The 17,630-nt window shown below is 41.3% G+C and overlaps 1 protein-coding gene across 3 annotated transcripts; it reads left to right on the top strand.

Moving 5' to 3' along the window:
- Positions 1-29: 29 nt before the first annotated feature.
- Positions 30-17,026, top strand: LOC307158134 (butyrophilin subfamily 1 member A1-like). 3 transcript variants are annotated; one of them, XM_079870448.1, is made up of 11 exons: positions 30-147; positions 634-707; positions 833-1,183; positions 7,477-7,611; positions 8,028-8,126; positions 14,490-14,510; positions 14,820-14,864; positions 15,099-15,125; positions 15,302-15,346; positions 15,532-15,558; positions 16,196-17,026. In XM_079870448.1, the coding sequence occupies exons 2-11, from the start codon at positions 650-652 to the stop codon at positions 16,702-16,704; spliced, it is 1,317 nt and encodes a 438-aa protein (XP_079726574.1). In that variant the 5' UTR covers positions 30-147; positions 634-649; the 3' UTR covers positions 16,705-17,026. The 3 variants fall into 3 exon arrangements, with proteins under 3 accessions (XP_079726574.1, XP_079726573.1, XP_079726575.1); XM_079870447.1 differs by having other exon boundaries at positions 8,025-8,126; XM_079870449.1 differs by lacking the exons at positions 15,099-15,125; positions 15,302-15,346; positions 15,532-15,558 and having other exon boundaries at positions 8,025-8,126; positions 16,256-17,026.
- Positions 17,027-17,630: the final 604 nt, after the last annotated feature.

Here is a 17,630-nt window from a genome sequence, read left to right as displayed (position 1 = left end):
ATGGACTGTGTCTTTTCCGGTGTTCGGTTACAAGAGAAAGTGAAACTAAACCAGTCCAGGAAGGATCTCCTTACGATCGTACTTAACTTTCATATGGACACAATTTATTAATACACTCTTGAAAACACAGTGAATGTTGAGTTGAAGGTAAGTCATGGAAGAATCAGAAACACATTTACCTGAAGTCTGGCATGAGTGTGGCATGAGAGTGGACCATGTTAGCGTTCAACAGGTTTAATGCATATAATACTTAATCTTGTAAATAAATTAAAGATTTTTGAATCACAATTATAGATATATGTGCATTTTTGAAAAAGAAATCCTGATTCAACAACCTTCAACATGTGTTTATATGTGTCATGATTCCTGTTTTGTGTTCTCCTTATCTTGTGTGGACTTTTGTTATTTCCTGTTCTGTGCCATGTTATATAGTCCTTTGTAGTTTTTAGTCTATTGTCTCCCCAGGTGTTTCTGATTAACCACGCTTGTTTAATCGGATTTCTTTGAACAGAAAGTGATTGTAAATGTTTCTATTACTTTTGGACAGAGGGTTAAGTGTAAAGATTATTCTCAGGCAAAAATGCTGACAGTTTCCTGTAATGTTTTCTCTTTTTTTTCATATTTTCTTTTTAGCATCTGTGTCTCAGAGATGAAGTTCATTTGTTTGACTCTCCTGCTTGTTAGTGGAATTACAGATTCAAGATCAGGTAATTTATTCATCATTGTGAATAATACTTTATATTTATTGCACATTACTGTTTGTCTGGAACAACATCAGGGTAAAAACCTTTAGGATGTGTAACTCAGATCTGCTCTCTTTCTCTTGTAACAGAGCGTAATGAAGTAGTGGGACCTGCAGATCCTGTATTTGCTGTATCTGGTGAAGATGTGATTCTGCCCTGTTCAGTCAAACCCAGCATCAGTGTTGTGGACATGAGAGTGGAGTGGTTTAGACTTGATCTGAAAGACTCATTAGTGCATCTCTATGAGTATCATGAAGACAGAAACACAGATCAGATTCAGTCTTACAGAGGAAGAACAAAACTGATCCATCAAGAACTACAGAGAGGAAACGCATCACTCAAACTCTCAACAGTCCGAGTCTCTGATGAAGGAGGTTATAAGTGTTTTATTCAGTCCAAATCCTGGTATGATGAGGCCATTATTGATGTCAGAGTTGAAGGTGAGGAAACCAGTAAAACGTCTCGGTTACGTATGTAACCCTCGTTCCCTGAGTAGGGAATGGAGACGTTACATCAGATGACGACGAATGGGGGTTTCGCTTAGAAGGCCTCTCACCTTCGAGTATACAAAACGAGCCAATGGCAATGAAATGCCATGGGTCTGCGGATTTTGCATAGCGTAGCTCCGCCCCATCCTGGGGGTATATAAGGAAGTATGCTGGCAACATGCAGATATGTTTCTTCACTGAGGAGCCGAGACTGAACTCCGGTGTTCCAGTGGTACAGCGAAAGTGGCAGGGAGATGTAACGTCTCCGTTCCCTACTCAGGGTACGAGGGTTACATACGTAACCGAGACGTTCCCTTTCGTGGTCACTCCGAGTTACGTCGGATGACGACGAATGGGGTCCCCAGTCTAATCACGCCACCTCAGCTGTCTTCCAGTGCCCTGCGTAAGTCTGAGCTCCCTGTCGTGAGACTAGCACGGACGAAGGAGTCCTACTTAACACAGGAATACCAAGGTACACTGGGAAGCATATCTCAGCGGAAATATGCAATTATGCTGTAACGAATACGACTCTGGGTAAATTTGAATTAGCTCAAGAACCTAGGGAATTTTGGAAATATTAATAACTATGACTCATGGTCATAATTCATAAGTCGCATGTACATTTATTTTATCAATTATCGAGATTATCTTGTTCTGTGACTGGTCTGACCGACATTTAATTCGTCCAGCGAAATAAATGTAAAATCATTACAGTCAAGAAGAGATATTCACAAACTTCAAGAGTTTCATGTCCTGGCCACGGACATCAACTTCCTGAGTTTATTAATTAAAACTACTCAAGTAGTCTATATTTCGAGCTTGTAGCTTAAGATCTTTTGTTTCATTGACTTTAGAATGGTGGATTTTCAAACACAGAGGCAGTGAAAAGTATTTATGAATTTTAATAAATGCAAAACTATGATTATATGAGCTACAAATAGAAACGTACGTAAAAATGCAAACAATAAACAAACAACATATAACCAAACAATAACATAAGTGATCAGAATGAACTGAAAGAAAGAAAAAGGGGGAAAAGAGAAGAGAAGAGGAAGAAGGGTAACTTAATTCGCAGACCTAAGAGAGAGAGAGACCAGGAAATCAACTTTTAGGTTGATAGATAGTACTTGCGAGCTGTTGTACTCTTTCAGTGCGATGCTGGAAAAGGGGACGCGCGCGTGCGCGTGTCCGGCTGGTTTGCGTCTGGCTTCGTCTTCTGGGTCGTTTCGCAAGACGATGTAAAGGCTTACTTGAATTTAAGTTACCGAGAAAATTAGATCATTTCCCTTTTTGAGGGGAAAGGCACGGATGAGCTTAGTTGCAAAGGCAAGGCAGCTACTCGAACATGTGTTGGTCCGAGGAGAAGACTAAGGCCTTCTTCAGATGATCCTTGGAGAAGCGCTGCCGGGGAGGAGAGGAGGAGGTCAGCGGGATCGAAGAGAGAAGAGAGAGAAGAGTGGGGGTCTCTTCCTTTTAACAAACATCTGTTTACGCCTTCTCTTGGAACGACAGCGAATCAGATTGTCTTTTCTGAGGCGGGAAAATTCTCTTTGTGTGAAGAAGAAAACGCCTACTTTCACCATATGTCTTATGAGAGAAAGAATTCATATTTCTTCTTAAGATTGTACACCTGGAACAATACATCTTACTGTAATACTATGTGCGGGACTGGTTGAATTAAAACAGGACGGTCAGACAGATACCAAGAATTACAGGTAGATATTGGACACACATAACATTATGTTCATATGCATCATTACACACAAATAAAGCTTGCTTAAACACACAATAAAATGGTCAGTATTTCCGTTATGGCATGTGAAGACACTTGAGAAACACAGGAATACATATCAAACATTTGAAGAGTTTTCTCTGAAATGTTCCATGTGTGTTAAGGTGTTGGAATGTTGGCTTGCAAAGGAGCTGGATGAGCTGCAGCTTTGGAGCCATAAAAGTTTATGACCAGGTTCGAGTTACAAGACACTATGGAGTGATTTCCTTTCAATGAATCTTCGGAATTAAAGATTTTACTCTAGCAAACCACACCTCTATTATAAATTTGTAATGAATGGTAAAATGAAATTTTACTATGTGGAAGTCCATATATGGAAATGTGCTTCAGTTGCATCTCGTGGTGGGTTTCTGGTTGAAAGTCCACGAGTGTGTGTGTGTGTGTGTGTGTGTGTGTGTGTGTCTTCTGGAATGTCACGAGGCCAGCCGAACTGGCGCTGGCAAATTGCTCCTCGTGGGGCAATTATTAACCAGTACGGACACAAGACGATGTGTCTTCCCATATGATCACTTAACGCGAGAAGCAGATGTCGTTGTGGCTACAATGCCCAGCCCGAAGGGGGGGGACTTGGAATACACATATGACCCCGGGGGGCTGCATATGGAGTATCACTGGGGTGTCCAGCCGCAGGTGGAATATTTCAACCCCAGGGGTGGCAAGGTGGCTTGCCGAGGGAAAGACACATGCTCAGAGAGGCTTACAGTGGAAATACACATGTGGGGGTCGCCCAGAGGGGGAACCATGCACATGGAGGCACCTAGCCAAGCGCAAAAGCTGCCGGTGGCATAACTCTGGCGTTGACGTCGACAGTGCTGGAGGAACTCAGGGCCTGCGGGGAGGCTCACCTGAGGAGAATATCGCACGTATCCCATCTGTGGAGAGGAATGGCGAGCAAGCGAAGACACCTGAGCAAAATCTATTACCGGCTAGTTGAAGCGAGTACATGAGAAGAAACTGGCTCCACTCTGAGATTATAGAATCTCGCGAATGTGTTAGGTGTCGCCCAGCCTGCAGCTCTACAAATGTCTGTTAGCAAGGCGCCATGCGCTAGAGCCCAAGAGGATGCCACACTCCGCGTGGAGTGGGCCGTCACACCAAGGGGGCATGGTCGACCTTGCTGCTGGTATGCCAAAGCAATGGCGTCGACTATCCAGTGAGACAACCTTTGCTTGGAGAGAGCCTTTCCCTTCAGCTTCCCACCATAACAGACAAAGAGCTGGTCTGAGGTACTGAAACACTGCGTTTTGTCTACGTAAGCACGGAGGGCGCGTACTGACAGAGCAGTGCCAAGGCTGGGTCTGCCTCCTCCAAGGGCAGCGCTTGCAGGTTCACCACCTGGTCTCCAAAGGGAGTAGTGGGAACCTTGGGCACATATCCAGGCCGGGGTCTCAGGATCACGTGAGAGTTAGCCGGCCTGAATTCCAGGCATGCTTCGTCAACCGAAAATGCCTGCAGGTCCCCTACCCTCTTGATGGAGGCCAATGCAACCAGGAGTGCTGTCTTCATTGACAGAAACTTAAGCTCCACTGATTGCAGAGGCTCAAAGGGAGCACTCTGCAGGGCAGTTAAAACCACTGAGAGGTCCCAAGAGGGTACGAGGGGAGGACAAGGAGGATTCAGTCTCCTCGCTCCCCTCAGGAACCTGATGATCAGGTCGTGCATTCCCAGAGACTTACCATCAACTGTGTGATGTGCGGCAATAGCGGCAACATACACTTTTTAAGGGTGGAGGGAGACAGCCTTCGCTCCAACCCTTCTTGCAGGAAGGAAAGCACGACACTGACCGGGCATTTCGTGGGTTCTTGATGTTTAGAAGAACACCAGTTGACAGTTGTTGGGACAAGTTGTGGGAGGCAAACAGATCTACCTGTGCATCCCCGAACTGATCCCAAATCAGCTGAACCGACTGGGGATGGAGTCTCCATTCTCCAGCGAGAGGCCAAAGCAGAGACAGCTCGTCGGCCGCAAGGTTCAGGTCTCCCGGGATATAAATGGCTCGAAGCGACCTCAGATGCTTCTGACTCCAAATGAGGAGGTGGCGAGCGAGTTGCGACATACGGAGGGAACGTAGACCACCTTGATGGTTGATGTACGCTACTGTCACAGTATTGTCTGATTGGACTAGTACGTGCTGACCCCTGAGCAACGGGACTGGGGCTCGGAGCATGTCGTGTTGCCATGCCCACCTCGGGACTCGATCGCGAAGCCAAAGCTGAAGTGGTCTCATATGAAGCAATCCGAGCGACGTTACTGTGGCTGCGGATGCCATATGCCCCAGGAGCCTCTGAAATAGTTTCAGTGGAACCGCACTTTTGCCCTCGTAAGTTGCGCGCACATGGCAACCGAGTCGATCTCCATACCGAGAAAAGAGATCCAGCTAAGTTTGGCCAGCTAAGTGGCAGAGACAGGCAGTGCCGCCCTCCTGCATCCTCCTCCTGCTCGGGCTGGTGAAGGCCCGAGGGGAGGAGCCGCAGGGAGGTGGCCTCGGCGGGAAGCAGACAAAGGAGACCGTACGGACAGATGACCGTTGGTGCTGAAGGCCTCAGTCCACTTCAGGGGAGGGTCGAAGACTGTTGGGCGCAGTCCTCAACCACACCGCCGAGCAAGCCGCCCATCTCAAGAGTGCTGCTTAGCCAGGCATTTAGCCGGCTAAGGGGCGGAGACGGGCGGTGCCACCCTCCTGCAACCCTCTTCTGCTCGGGGCCAGTGAAGGCTTGAGGGGAGGGGCCGCAGGGAGGTGGCCTCGGCGGGAAGCAGACTAAGGAGACCGCACGGACGGATGACCGTTGGTGCAGAAGACCTCAGTCTGCCTCTGGGGGGGGTCGAAGACTGTAGGGTACAGTCCTCAACCACACCGCCAAGGAGCCCAGCCTGGGACATGGGGGAGCTGAGAAAATGAATTCTCAGACCCCCTCACATCAACCTGGCTGAGCCCATTCCTGGACCACACCTGTGGACATCACCTGGCCCAGGATCACGCAGGTACCGATGTCGCCCGTAGAGCGAGGTCAGTAGTGTGCGTGGCGGATCAACCAGGCCCGGACATGGGAGGCATAGCGTCCCTGCGTGGGGGCGTGGTCTAGTTTCCGCGTTCTGTCAGTGTTGGCCAGGGAAGGATCAGCGTTCCACGGCGGCCTGGTCTGACAGAACTCCCGAGTCAGCACTGCCTCGAAGGCGAAGGCGACACACAGCACTGCATGCCTGTGCCACGATAGTGACAGAGAACATACAGCCCATGATTGCCACGCGATCGAGTGCAGCGAAGGCGGAGGACGCCCGCGGGCCACGATAAGTCACGGGGACCCTCGCGAGCCGGAGGTGTCCTGATGCACGTCCGGGAGAAAGGCACTGGGAGCGAGTGCTGTAGAGCAACACGCGCCCAGGAACCAATCGTAAGCCTACAGCGCTCGGGGGGAGGGCCCCACTCCAACCGATGCTTTCAGCTGCCCGGGAAAGCATGGCCATCAGCTCTGGATCTGACTCGACTAACGCTGACACTCCCGAGGGAGGCAACGCAGTCAAATCCTCATTTCCAGAGGAATCAAGCCCGCCTTGTGATGCGGTGAGTGACATGACACCATCTGCTGGAGCCCCGAATGAAAACGCTGGGTCCCCGAGAGGAACCAGGCACACACGGAAGCCCCACAGTTTGCGATTTGGAGGGGGGCGTGGCCCGAGGAAAGCTCGTCGGAATTATGCCACACCATAACCCTCAGATCACCCTGGCCACCAGCCAAAGTATCCCCTCTCGAGGAAGAGATAGATTGGGGTGTGGCAGAGACTCCGACTCTCACACAGAGATCATTGAGTCTCGGTCTATAAACATCGCGATGGTCATGTTCCCGCAATGAAAACATGACTCATCCACGAGTGCTGCCGAGCGTGATTAAGCCCAACGCGCGAAACAGCACTCGTGACCGTTAGGCAGATGAATCACGCGCCCACATCCATTCTTGAAAAAGACGTGCCGCGCGCAGCTCTTTTAGAGAGAGGAAAAAGCTCAGCAGAGTGCTGAAGCGCCCAGGGAGAAACACACACACTGTCGGCAGATCACTGCACAGATCAGCAGCAGGCAATGCGATCTCGCTGGAACACGCTGTCACACCAACACACTGAAGAGCCGCTCGTCTCGTAGAGTGAAGATGATTCAGAATAGCTTGTAGGAGTGAAGAAAACTCTTGGCTCCGAAGCGAAAACATATCTGCATGTTGCCAGCGTACTTCCTTATATACCCCCAGGATGGGGCGGAGTTACGCTATGCAAAATCCGCAGACCCATGGCATTTCATTGCCATTGGTTTGTTTTATACTCGAAGGTGAGAGGCTTTCTAAGCGAAACCCCCCATTCGTCGTCATCCGACGTAACTCGGAGTGACCACGAAAGGGAACTAGCTCTTTTCACTGAACAAACTAACTTTTCAGAATAACATAAGAATGTTCTTGTTGATCTGTAGTTGCTGTAGGACGTCCTCCAGTGATCACTGTAGATGGGTTTAATCGTTCAGGAGGGCTTCATCTAGAGTGTGAATCTGAAGGTTGGAATCCTGACCCTGATCTTGAATGGCTGGACAGTGATGGAGTCAGATTGAGTTAAGAAACTACAAAGACACAGAAACACAGACAGATTCAGTGTCAAACACACCATCATTGTTTATCACAGTGGCAAGATTCACTGCAGAGTCAAACTGAGACATCACATGCTGGAGACACTGATTAACACCACAATTAAGTACTGATACATCTGTTAATGCACTTGTCTGTCATGTTCTCATGATATGTTTAGTAAAAATAATGAATGATTATCAGATTATTATGTAAAGCTAAAAGCAATAGCAGCATTAGGTTGATAATACAGTTTTACATTTTACGAGTTTTATGAGTTTTACGAGTATAACATTTTACTGTGTATGTGCCATTCAGGTGTTTACATAATGTTCATATGTAAACACTTGTAAAAAATATGTTTGATTTACACAATGTGCTTATTTACTGATTTGTTTAGCAGATAATAGGTTTATTTCTTGGAGGACATCAATCATCCTGATTTCAGTTTTTGTTGTGATTGCTGGAATACTTATAGCTGCGTTTGCTCATAAAAACAGAGGTAAAGTTCTTGTTTTCTTTTGTATTTTTCGTAAGTTCTTATTTTATATGTTTACAATACAATACAACATACTTTATTGTCCCCTTAGGGAAATATTTTTGGGCTCAGTTTATGCTGCATTTCCAGAATAAAGAATAAATAAATATATAAGAATTTATAAATAAATTCTAAATCACAAATAACGGTCGCATAAACCTTAAGAACAGCAATAAAATAACAATAACCAACAGTAAATAAGAATTATAATATAAAGCAATAAATAATGTTAAGTAATTAGTGCTAACCAGAGACAATCATAGGTCTTTGTCCTTGCCATTCAAAAGTCCAATGGAGACAGGCACTAAATAGTTTTTAAACCGGTTCAGTCGACATTTAGGCACTCTATACTTTCTTCCTGAAGGAAGAAGCACATATTCAGGATGAAGGTTTATGTAATAAACAAGACAGACTGGGGATAATTTACTCATGTCTAATTATGAAAATCTGCATCACTTAAACACACAGACATCAACAATCAGCACATGAATCTCAACAATTGTGACAATCAAAAATTTTGTCGCAATGCATGCTGGGTGCCAGCATAGTACAAAACTCCCAGCATGCATTGGAGCATGAATAAATTATACAGCTGAATGGTCTAACAATTTTCTGTTTGCTTGGTTTTTTTGCTAATGTTTTTGTTGACTTTTTGTGTAGCCTGTTTTGTGATGTTCAGAGTATTTTTATTTATTTATTTGATTGTCACCATTGTTGAGATTCATGGGCTGATTTTTGATGTCTGTGTGAATCTAAATGTTCCTGTAACTGTTTTTGTTCATGATGTGTTTTTAAAATTCTTCATTAACTGATTGCTGTTGGAACTCTTGCTGTAGTTTAACACTGGTGGTAATGTAAAGTTTAAGTGTGTTAATAATGAATTGAATTGAACACTGGATGTGTGATTCACAAGATGATCAAGACCACAAGATGAATATGTCATCATCAATAAACAGCAATCAGCATTCACCGATCATTTTCTCTATTTTCTGCCATAAATGCCCTTGTAAACACACAGTTAAAGCAGCCAGAGAAAAACATGATGTTAAAAAGTAAAGCGTCAAGAGCTCAAATAAAGCAAACAGTGATTACCATAATTTTAATTCAAACCAAACATTTCAATTAAACATTAATATTTAAACCTAAGTGAATCCTCAATAGGAGCTTCTGACCTAAAACAGAAATAAAGTCAAACTGGTTGGGAATAAATGTAATGATGTGTAATGGCTGGAAGTCAGGTGTAACTCTTGTGTTTCTGCTCATCTCTTCTCTTTTTCTGTTCTTGTTGTTTCTCTTTCCTTCAGTGATTCTGCTTGTTAACAGCACTTCATTATCTCATTTACTCATTAATGTTCTGTTGGGATTGAAAGGGTTTCTGTTGTCTGAGTTTTGTGAGTCATTGGGCCCTATCTTGCACCCAGCGCAATTGACTTTGTACACCGACGCATGTATCATTCCTATTTTGCACCCGCGCAAAGCGCGCTTTTCCCTCCACAGAAGCACGTCGCTAAATTAGGGAATGAATTTGCGCTCCCTGGGCGGTTCAGCGCAAAAAAGGAGGCGTGTTCCGGCGCAAACGTTCCTTCATGCTATTTTGCAGGTTTAGAAAACAATTGCGCCACTGAACTGGCGAGTTGCGCATGTTATTCATATGCTATTTTAAGGGTGCATGCTTGGCCATAATCAATGTAGCGTGTGCACAACGCGCATACACTTTGATTCTCTCACACAGAAGCAGCAGTTTTCATTTTTGCAAATCATACGATAGATAGATAGATAGATAGATAGATAGATAGATAGATAGATAGATAGATAGATGATAGACAATTTATTATAAAAGCATACATCTAGCTTACACATTTACCCAAATTATCATACGCCTGTTTAACCGAAGTTAATTTGGGTGGGTTTCTCCATTTCAATGTAACTTCTCTCTTTTACGGCCGTGACGAGAGTGTTGCTCTCCTCGGCTGTGAACCGCTCCTGGCGCGCGCCTGGCAAATCAGCCGTTACAATAGCAATCCGCTTTGGAAAAAGCGCGTCTGCTCTTAAAGGGAATGTGAGATGATGCTCTGATTGGTTTATTTCACGTTACACCCAAACCACACCTATGAATAATGAAGCTACTTCAGACCAACCCATTTTAGATTTGCGCCTGGCGCAAGAGTCATTTACCCCGCCGGGAAAATAGCAACAGCGCCAAGACCCGCCCACAAAGTTACTTGCGTTTCAGATCGTTAAAATAGGGCCCATTGTGTTTAAGAGTAGAGTCTGTGCTTCAGTCCAGCAGAAGATCATGAAACACTGATGTTATTCTGCCTGTTGCTTTATTTAAACCAGTAACTGTGTAGTTGCTGACGCAGTGATAAACTGTTTGCTAATTATATTAGTTCATGCATGTGTGCTGCTGTTGTTAGCAGTTATCTGAAAGAGATTAGAGTTAAATTAATGTTTCTTGTTTTTGTTTAATTTGGTTCACTTTACTTTAAAAAAGATAAGTTAACATGCTCACATAACTAGCACACTATAAATATTAGCTAAAATACTTAAATTGTTATGCAGGTAAGAGAGGACCCAATAGCGAATTAACAAAAAGAGTCTTTAATGAGAACACAGGGTAGCAACACTGGGTGGCAATAATGTAGAACACAAATCCTCTTCTTGAGAGATAATGGTAAAACAGGCAACCCGCAGAGAGGGCGATAAAAAACAAAACAAAAATACTTTTGAGAAAGAAAAATCAGAGAAGATAAGAGTCTCTTTTGACGGCAGACAGAGATGACTGATAACGGCGAAAGGCTGCGGGTCTCTCAGTGTTGACAAGGCTCAGATCACTACAGTAGTTAGCAGATCTCTTTCAGCATCAGATGAACTGGACAGAATACAAAGATCAAGATGATTATTATGGTACAGATAGCGCTCACCAGGCAGATGCCAACAGGACAGGACTCGGACAAGACAGACAGGACTGTGTTCGTTTCTTGCATGAGAAAATCAAGTGAGAATCCGACAAGGAAAGAAGCAGAAACAGACAGAGAAATAGGGATCTAATCAGAGGGGAGAGGAAACAGGTGGGAAGCAGTGGTGTATCCAGGACATTTTTACTGGGGTGGCCAAGATGGGACACAAAACTAGAGTGGGGTGGCCATATATAGCCTACTATAAAGTAATGTTATGTAAACCTTCAAACTCTTATGAACAATAGAGGATTTTAATAATAGTAACAAAGTGCAAACTTTATTTTTAAATAATGGTACTATTTCATAAAATGTAAGATACAGTCACAGGCCTATTTAGGAAATGTGTTTACTATAGTCTGTTATTAATTACCGTAGTGGGAATATGATTTAGGCTACTCAATTAACTTGTCCATTAACTTGTCTGAAAATGCACTTGTGTTTATCTGCAAAAAGGTTCACATACACTAGATTGCAGCCTAGGCTACTTTTAATGTAAATATAATGTTAGTCGTTTGTTTTTCAATTCATAACACATGTGGACAATATGGAGTGAGCTGTAGTCTCTGTCTTATATATTCTTAAATTCTGTCTTATATTTTTTATATATTTATTTATTGTTTTAACAATTTTTATATTTATTATGCACTGGCCGTAGAGCATTGCAATTTCATTGTATACTTGATATACATTGACAATAAAGATTCTTACTTACTTTTTAAAGTCTACATTAGAGACCTGCGCAGGACGGATTTCTCCCTTAATAATTCCTAAAAAGCTGACATCTCAGTTCATCGTGATCTCACAAATCTCTGTTATTATCAATGAAACTGGCTGCATAATGAATCTTTCATAATATATACACTTTGTTTGCTATAATCAGATGATTTGCCAGTAGCCTATGCAGAAATCAGCACTGAACAAAAAGTCCATTTTGAGCGGTGAGGGGATTCTATCTTAAATGTCTCTGATTGGCCACTGCGTTCAAGAAATCAACACATATGTCTGTGATTGGCTACATTGTTGCAAATGCAAACATGTTATACATAGAGACTCTGGCCTGTAAATCGTTTCTATTTTGTTTTAGTTGTTCTTGTTGCTTTTGTGCAACAGATGAATGACAATTTATTTGTTTTTAGATGTTCAATTTATAGATAATTCTATTTTGCGGGAGTCCCGCGAATCGTTTTACTCTCCCGCAACCAGCACACACACGAGTGCATTACCGCCCGTGCCCGCACTCGGCCATCAGATCTATATTCCCGAGCCGCACTCTGCTGCGTTGGGTCCCGACCATACCTCTCAATCGACTGATTCCAGCGTTTTTATTGTTGTTGTATTGTTGCAACTGTGTGACCGTCACCGTCCTCTTGTTTCACGGACTAGCAGCAGCAGGTGCACCGTGCAGCGCACGTACTTTCATCTCATAAAGTCACCTGACCTGCATGGCCAAACGTCCGCTGAGCAGAAATCAGCTCTCAAAGTCTCAGTTTGACCGTTACTGTGTTAGTTAAAAAATTTAAACTGGCCCTAAATCAGTTGATCAGCTGTCATCATTGATTGACAACATTTCTCATTTCTTGTGTTGACGAACTTGACCAACTACCTATCAGATCTGGGGTGGCCACAGGGGTGGCCAATGAGCTTTCAGGGGTGGCCCCGGCCACCCCAGGCCACCCCCTAGAATCGCCACTGGTGGGAAGAGAGTAAACGAGGTAGTTAGAGAAGATGAGGAACAGCTGGAGGAAGGGAGAAGGGAAAAGAAACAGTAACGTCAAAACCCCAGCAGAGGGAGACAGAGTAGAGAGAAAGATCAAGAACAAGACATAACATGACAAGACATGACAATACATGACATAAATGGCAATTGGCCAATTAAAGCTGTCAGTTTCTGCAAATGGAATGAATTAAATTGTTTTAATTTAGTGCAACAGTGCTGACAATATTTTACGGGTCAATTTCTTACAGTTAAAAACTGTGTTACTTTGCAGGAGAAGCTGCTGCCAGTTAATTACTGCAAATTTACAGTGAAAGGTTTTACAGTAATGCTGATAATGTTTCATTTGAGGTCACCATTATAGTGATTATTGTTTGCTGTAGTTGAGCACTTGACCCTTCACTTTTATTCTTGATTCTTTTTCACCAATTGCAATAGTGTTGAATTGAGAACACATTGACAAAGGACAGTAGATCAGCTAAAGTTGTCTGCTTTTATGACATTCAAATGCTTCTTGTATATTATTTAAATTACTTGTTTTAATCACTGTTTAAAAGCAAATGCAGTAGTGAGGTTGAGACACTACTAAACTTTTTATTTTATTTTAGCTAAAGTTCAGCTGTGATAGAGCGATAACCGAGAATATCTGAAACATATTTTGTCCAATACATTTAAACTGGGTATTTAGACACACTTAGACGCTCTTCATACAAACAATGATGACAATCAACAAGATATTCAGATAAACAGATCAACTCCAAACATCACAAAACAAGCTGCTGAAATTCATGTCACAATGCATGCTGGGATCCATGGATGAGTTTTGATTGGTGCACCCAGAATGCACTGCAGCATGAAGCATTTTGTTGATTGTCACCATTGTTGAGATTCATACACCGATTCTTGATGCCTGTGTCTTAAATCATCATAATAAATTAGAAAAATATTATTTTCAATTAAAAGAAAAGTCAACGTAGAGCTTTATAGTTGTGGAAAGAAATAAAGTCAATCTGGTTAGTATTAAGTGAAGCTGGTAATGCTGTTTATGGAGTTGTTTAATCCTCCTCTGCTGAGATCTTCACAGATTTAATTGATTCGATTTGTGGTTTATATGTTTCAATGGCTGACATCAGATCGCTTATTATTTGTTGAGAAATTAATTTAAATGGGAATGAAAAAAGTTGTCAACTGAAACATGACTGAAACATTTGAAATAAAATAATCATTTACAATTTAAATAAAATAACAATTGAAATAAAATAATTATTTATTTGGTCGAACTAAGAAAATAAGTCAAATAAAGTGAAATGAACATGAACTTTGGTATTGAAATTTTTTAAAAGTAAGTTCACTTCATAAAATTATTTCAACTAAATTTATAAGTTAAAATAACTAAATTTGTCAAGTTTAAAATACTAAGTAAATACAACTTAACTGAGTCCATGAAAAAAAGATTACTCAAAAAGTTAAGTAAAGTGTTGACAGTGTAGTATAGGCATGTAAGACAGATATTGGCTCACGCTTCATCTTCATTGATGATGTGAAGAACTGAGGAAAATGTCTTTGTCCCAAACATTATGGAAGGAAATTTATGTGTGTAAGCTTTATATTTAATGCTGTTTTCTCTTGTCTTTTATTTTAAATTTTCTTCAGCGTACAATCAACTACAGAATGGTAAGAACAGAATACAACATGATGAATTTGTCTTATTTTAGTTATTAATTAATTGTTTATTTAAAGTTTGTTTTCAGCCATAAAGTATATACTTAACAGACTGTGTGTATTCATTTAGTTTGTGTATATGTTGGGTCCTATAAATGGTAATCTGTTTATATAATGTATATTTATTCAGTCACAGATGTACTTGTGTGATGTTAACAGCCTATATAAACACAACTAAATGATCATAACTTGTTAGTCAGAGTTATACAAATTATGTAATTTCAATGATTTTTTCACTTATTTTTTTTAAATTTTCTTTAGAACGTGATCAACTTTTACAAAGTCAGAAGATTATTATAACACAAGGTGAATCTGTTTATAGTTTTATTAAAATATTAATTACTTTTGAATTATTTTGCAAAACAATTAATGAATACTGTGCATTCATATATATCTATACAATTCATTATATTTTTTTTATTATAATATATAAAGTCTTGGATTTTGTCACTCTTGAAGTGGTGATTAAAATTATTGATCTCATTATTGATCTAGAGATGAATTCTATTATGAGCATATAATTTAATAATTTGTTTTTAGCTGTCCCACATTTAAGAGAAAACGTGGGTGAGTAAAATCTATGCATGTTCTTTGACATAAAATCTCTACTTAACAGACTGTGTGTATTCATGTGATGTTAACACAGCCTACAAACAACTAAATGATCATAACTTGTTTGTCAGAGTTATAAAAATGATGTAATTTCAATGTTATTTTCTCATCTTTTTCTGAATTTTCTTCAGAACATGAGCAACTTTTACAAAGTCAGAAGATTATTATAACACAAGGTATTTTTTGCTTTTATTAAAACTTGAATTACTTTTGAATTATTTTGCAAACAATTAATGAATATGCATTCATATATGTATATAATTAATTATTTATTATAATGATTAAAATTATTGATCTCATTATTGATCTAAAGATGAATTCTGTCGTGAATCCTTTATAACATCATACTTTCTGTTTTTAGCTGTACAAAATTTAAGAAAACACATGGGTGAGTAAAAACCATTAATTTTAATGACATAATTATTTATTTTAATTTCCCAAATTCATCCAAAATTGTATTAATCTATTTATTTATTTATTTTTTTTTTTGGGGGGGGGTTTGGTATAATGCACTGCATAAATGCAATCAAGTGATCCAAATACTAAATGTTAAAATATTTTAAAAACATGCTAAAAAACTATAAAAACTCCATAGTAACCATATGTGATAACTAGCATCTGCCTAACACCCTAATAACCACCGAGAACACCAGTAACCACCTAGCAAAACCAATGAGAATAACCTAGCTACCACATAGCAACCACCCAGAACACTCTAGCAACTACCCATAATACCCTAGCAACCGCACAGCAACCAGCTCGAGTACCCTAGCAACCTCATAGCAAAAACCCAGAACACCCTATAGCAACTTCAAACCTTTTAAACTACTTCAGACTTTCTGTTCAGGCTTTCTCAAGCCAACTTCAATGTTTGCTTACAAACTTTTTAATCTAGTTTACAATTAATGCAGTATATTTTATTTTTTATTATCTTGTTTTAAAGTTACCATGATTCTTATAAAAATAAATAATTGTCTTTATTTTATCATTACTCATCTGTAAAGCAGACTTTTCAATATTTTCAGCAGTGAATGTGACTCTGTGTGCTCATTCACGTCTCATTGTGTCTGATGATGGGAAACAAGTGAAATATGAAAACAGAGAGGATGGAGAAGAAGACAAGTATTTTGGTGTTCTCGGGAAGGATGGATTCTCCTCAGGGTGTTTTTACTTTGAGGTGCAGGTGAAGGATCAAACTAAGTGGTATTTAGGAGTGGCCAGAAAATCCAGGAACAGGAAGGACGTGAACACTCTGAGGCCTGATGAAGGATACTGGACGGTGGGATTAAGAGATGAGAAGTATTGGGCTAGTGACTCTACATCTGTCCCTCTTTCTCTGAAAGTGAAGCCTCAGAGGATCGGTGTGTTTGTCAATTATGAGGAGGGTCTCGTCTCCTTTTATGATGTGAAGTCCATGTCTCATATCTACACTTACACTGATCAGTCTTTTAATGAGAAACTCTATCTATGTGTTTGTTTGGGGTTTCAGAGGAATTATAACTCCACACCACTGATTATCTGTGATGATTACTAATGAGATCAGTGAATGAATTTACATGATCAAGTGAAATAAAAGGAAATACAATACAATAAGTGTAACAGCCACAAGTATGAACTATTATTCATAAATGTGGACACAGAAGTGTGTGTGAGGGGTTCATCTGATCGCTGATCACTGTTCTCCATCAGCACCTCCTCATCTCCACTAGATAGTGAATGAAAGTCATCATGAAGTGCTGATCGCACAGTTCACTGTTCCTCCCTCAATAGTGTTTGGTGTTTGTTGATGAATGTCCAGATTGAGTAAAGCTTGTAAGGTGTTGATGATGCAATTTAAGTTCTGTTGCTTTTATATTAAAATAAATATAATGAACAAAACACCGTTATAGTACTGTTATAATTTATACACATAAAACATGATATCAGAGTTTTAAAATCAAAATTTTAAAAGAGAACAACTCATCATGGCTGTTTAAACCAATGAGCATTAAGGCCGCATTATACTTCTGCGTCGGACCTACGCCGGAGCCTCTACGCTGCAGGCAACGCAATGGTTTTCATTTATACTTCTGCGTCGCTGACCGCGTTGATGCGCAATTACACATGAGGGAGCGGTCCTAGCAGACCAATCACAGCGCTTGCGTCCATGTAGAGTTGACGCATTGTTACATTTTTGGAGAGGTGCACGTCAGGGTACGCGCGCTACACACTCCCTACGACGTAGCTATGGCGTGAGTTCGACGCAGAAGTATAATGCGCCCTTTAGGCTTTGTTGTCAGCAAGTCGTTCCCCATCATGCTTTAGTTCAGCGCAGTCGGTGGAGAGCAACTGTTTCCGACTGCAGAATCCGACACGTCCGCCTCGCCGTCGCCTGAGTTTGTTGACATACGTCAGCATGACATCAGAGCAAGGCGGACCGCACTCGGACACGTTTCTAACCGGCTGTTGGTCACTTTGTCC

Source organism: Squalius cephalus (genome assembly GCF_949319135.1).
Source record: "Squalius cephalus genome assembly, chromosome: 1".
Classification (NCBI taxonomy): Eukaryota; Metazoa; Chordata; class Actinopteri; order Cypriniformes; family Leuciscidae; genus Squalius; species Squalius cephalus.
The sequence above is the reverse complement of the archived record's forward strand: the minus strand, read 5'-3'. Positions and strand labels throughout refer to the sequence as shown.

What these genes read in the sequence shown, in the direction of transcription:
- LOC307158134 (XM_079870447.1), top strand. Translation starts at nt 650, where the DNA reads ATGAAGTTCATTTGTTTGACTCTCCTGCTTGTTAGTGGAATTACAGAT. An exon ending in CAGTGATGGAGTCAGATTGA is followed by an intron (nt 7,612 to 8,024) that starts GTTAAGAAACTA and finishes TGATTTGTTTAG; the next exon opens with CAGATAATAGGTTTATTTCT. An exon ending in AAATTTAAGAAAACACATGG is followed by an intron (nt 15,559 to 16,195) that starts GTGAGTAAAAAC and finishes CAATATTTTCAG; the next exon opens with CAGTGAATGTGACTCTGTGT.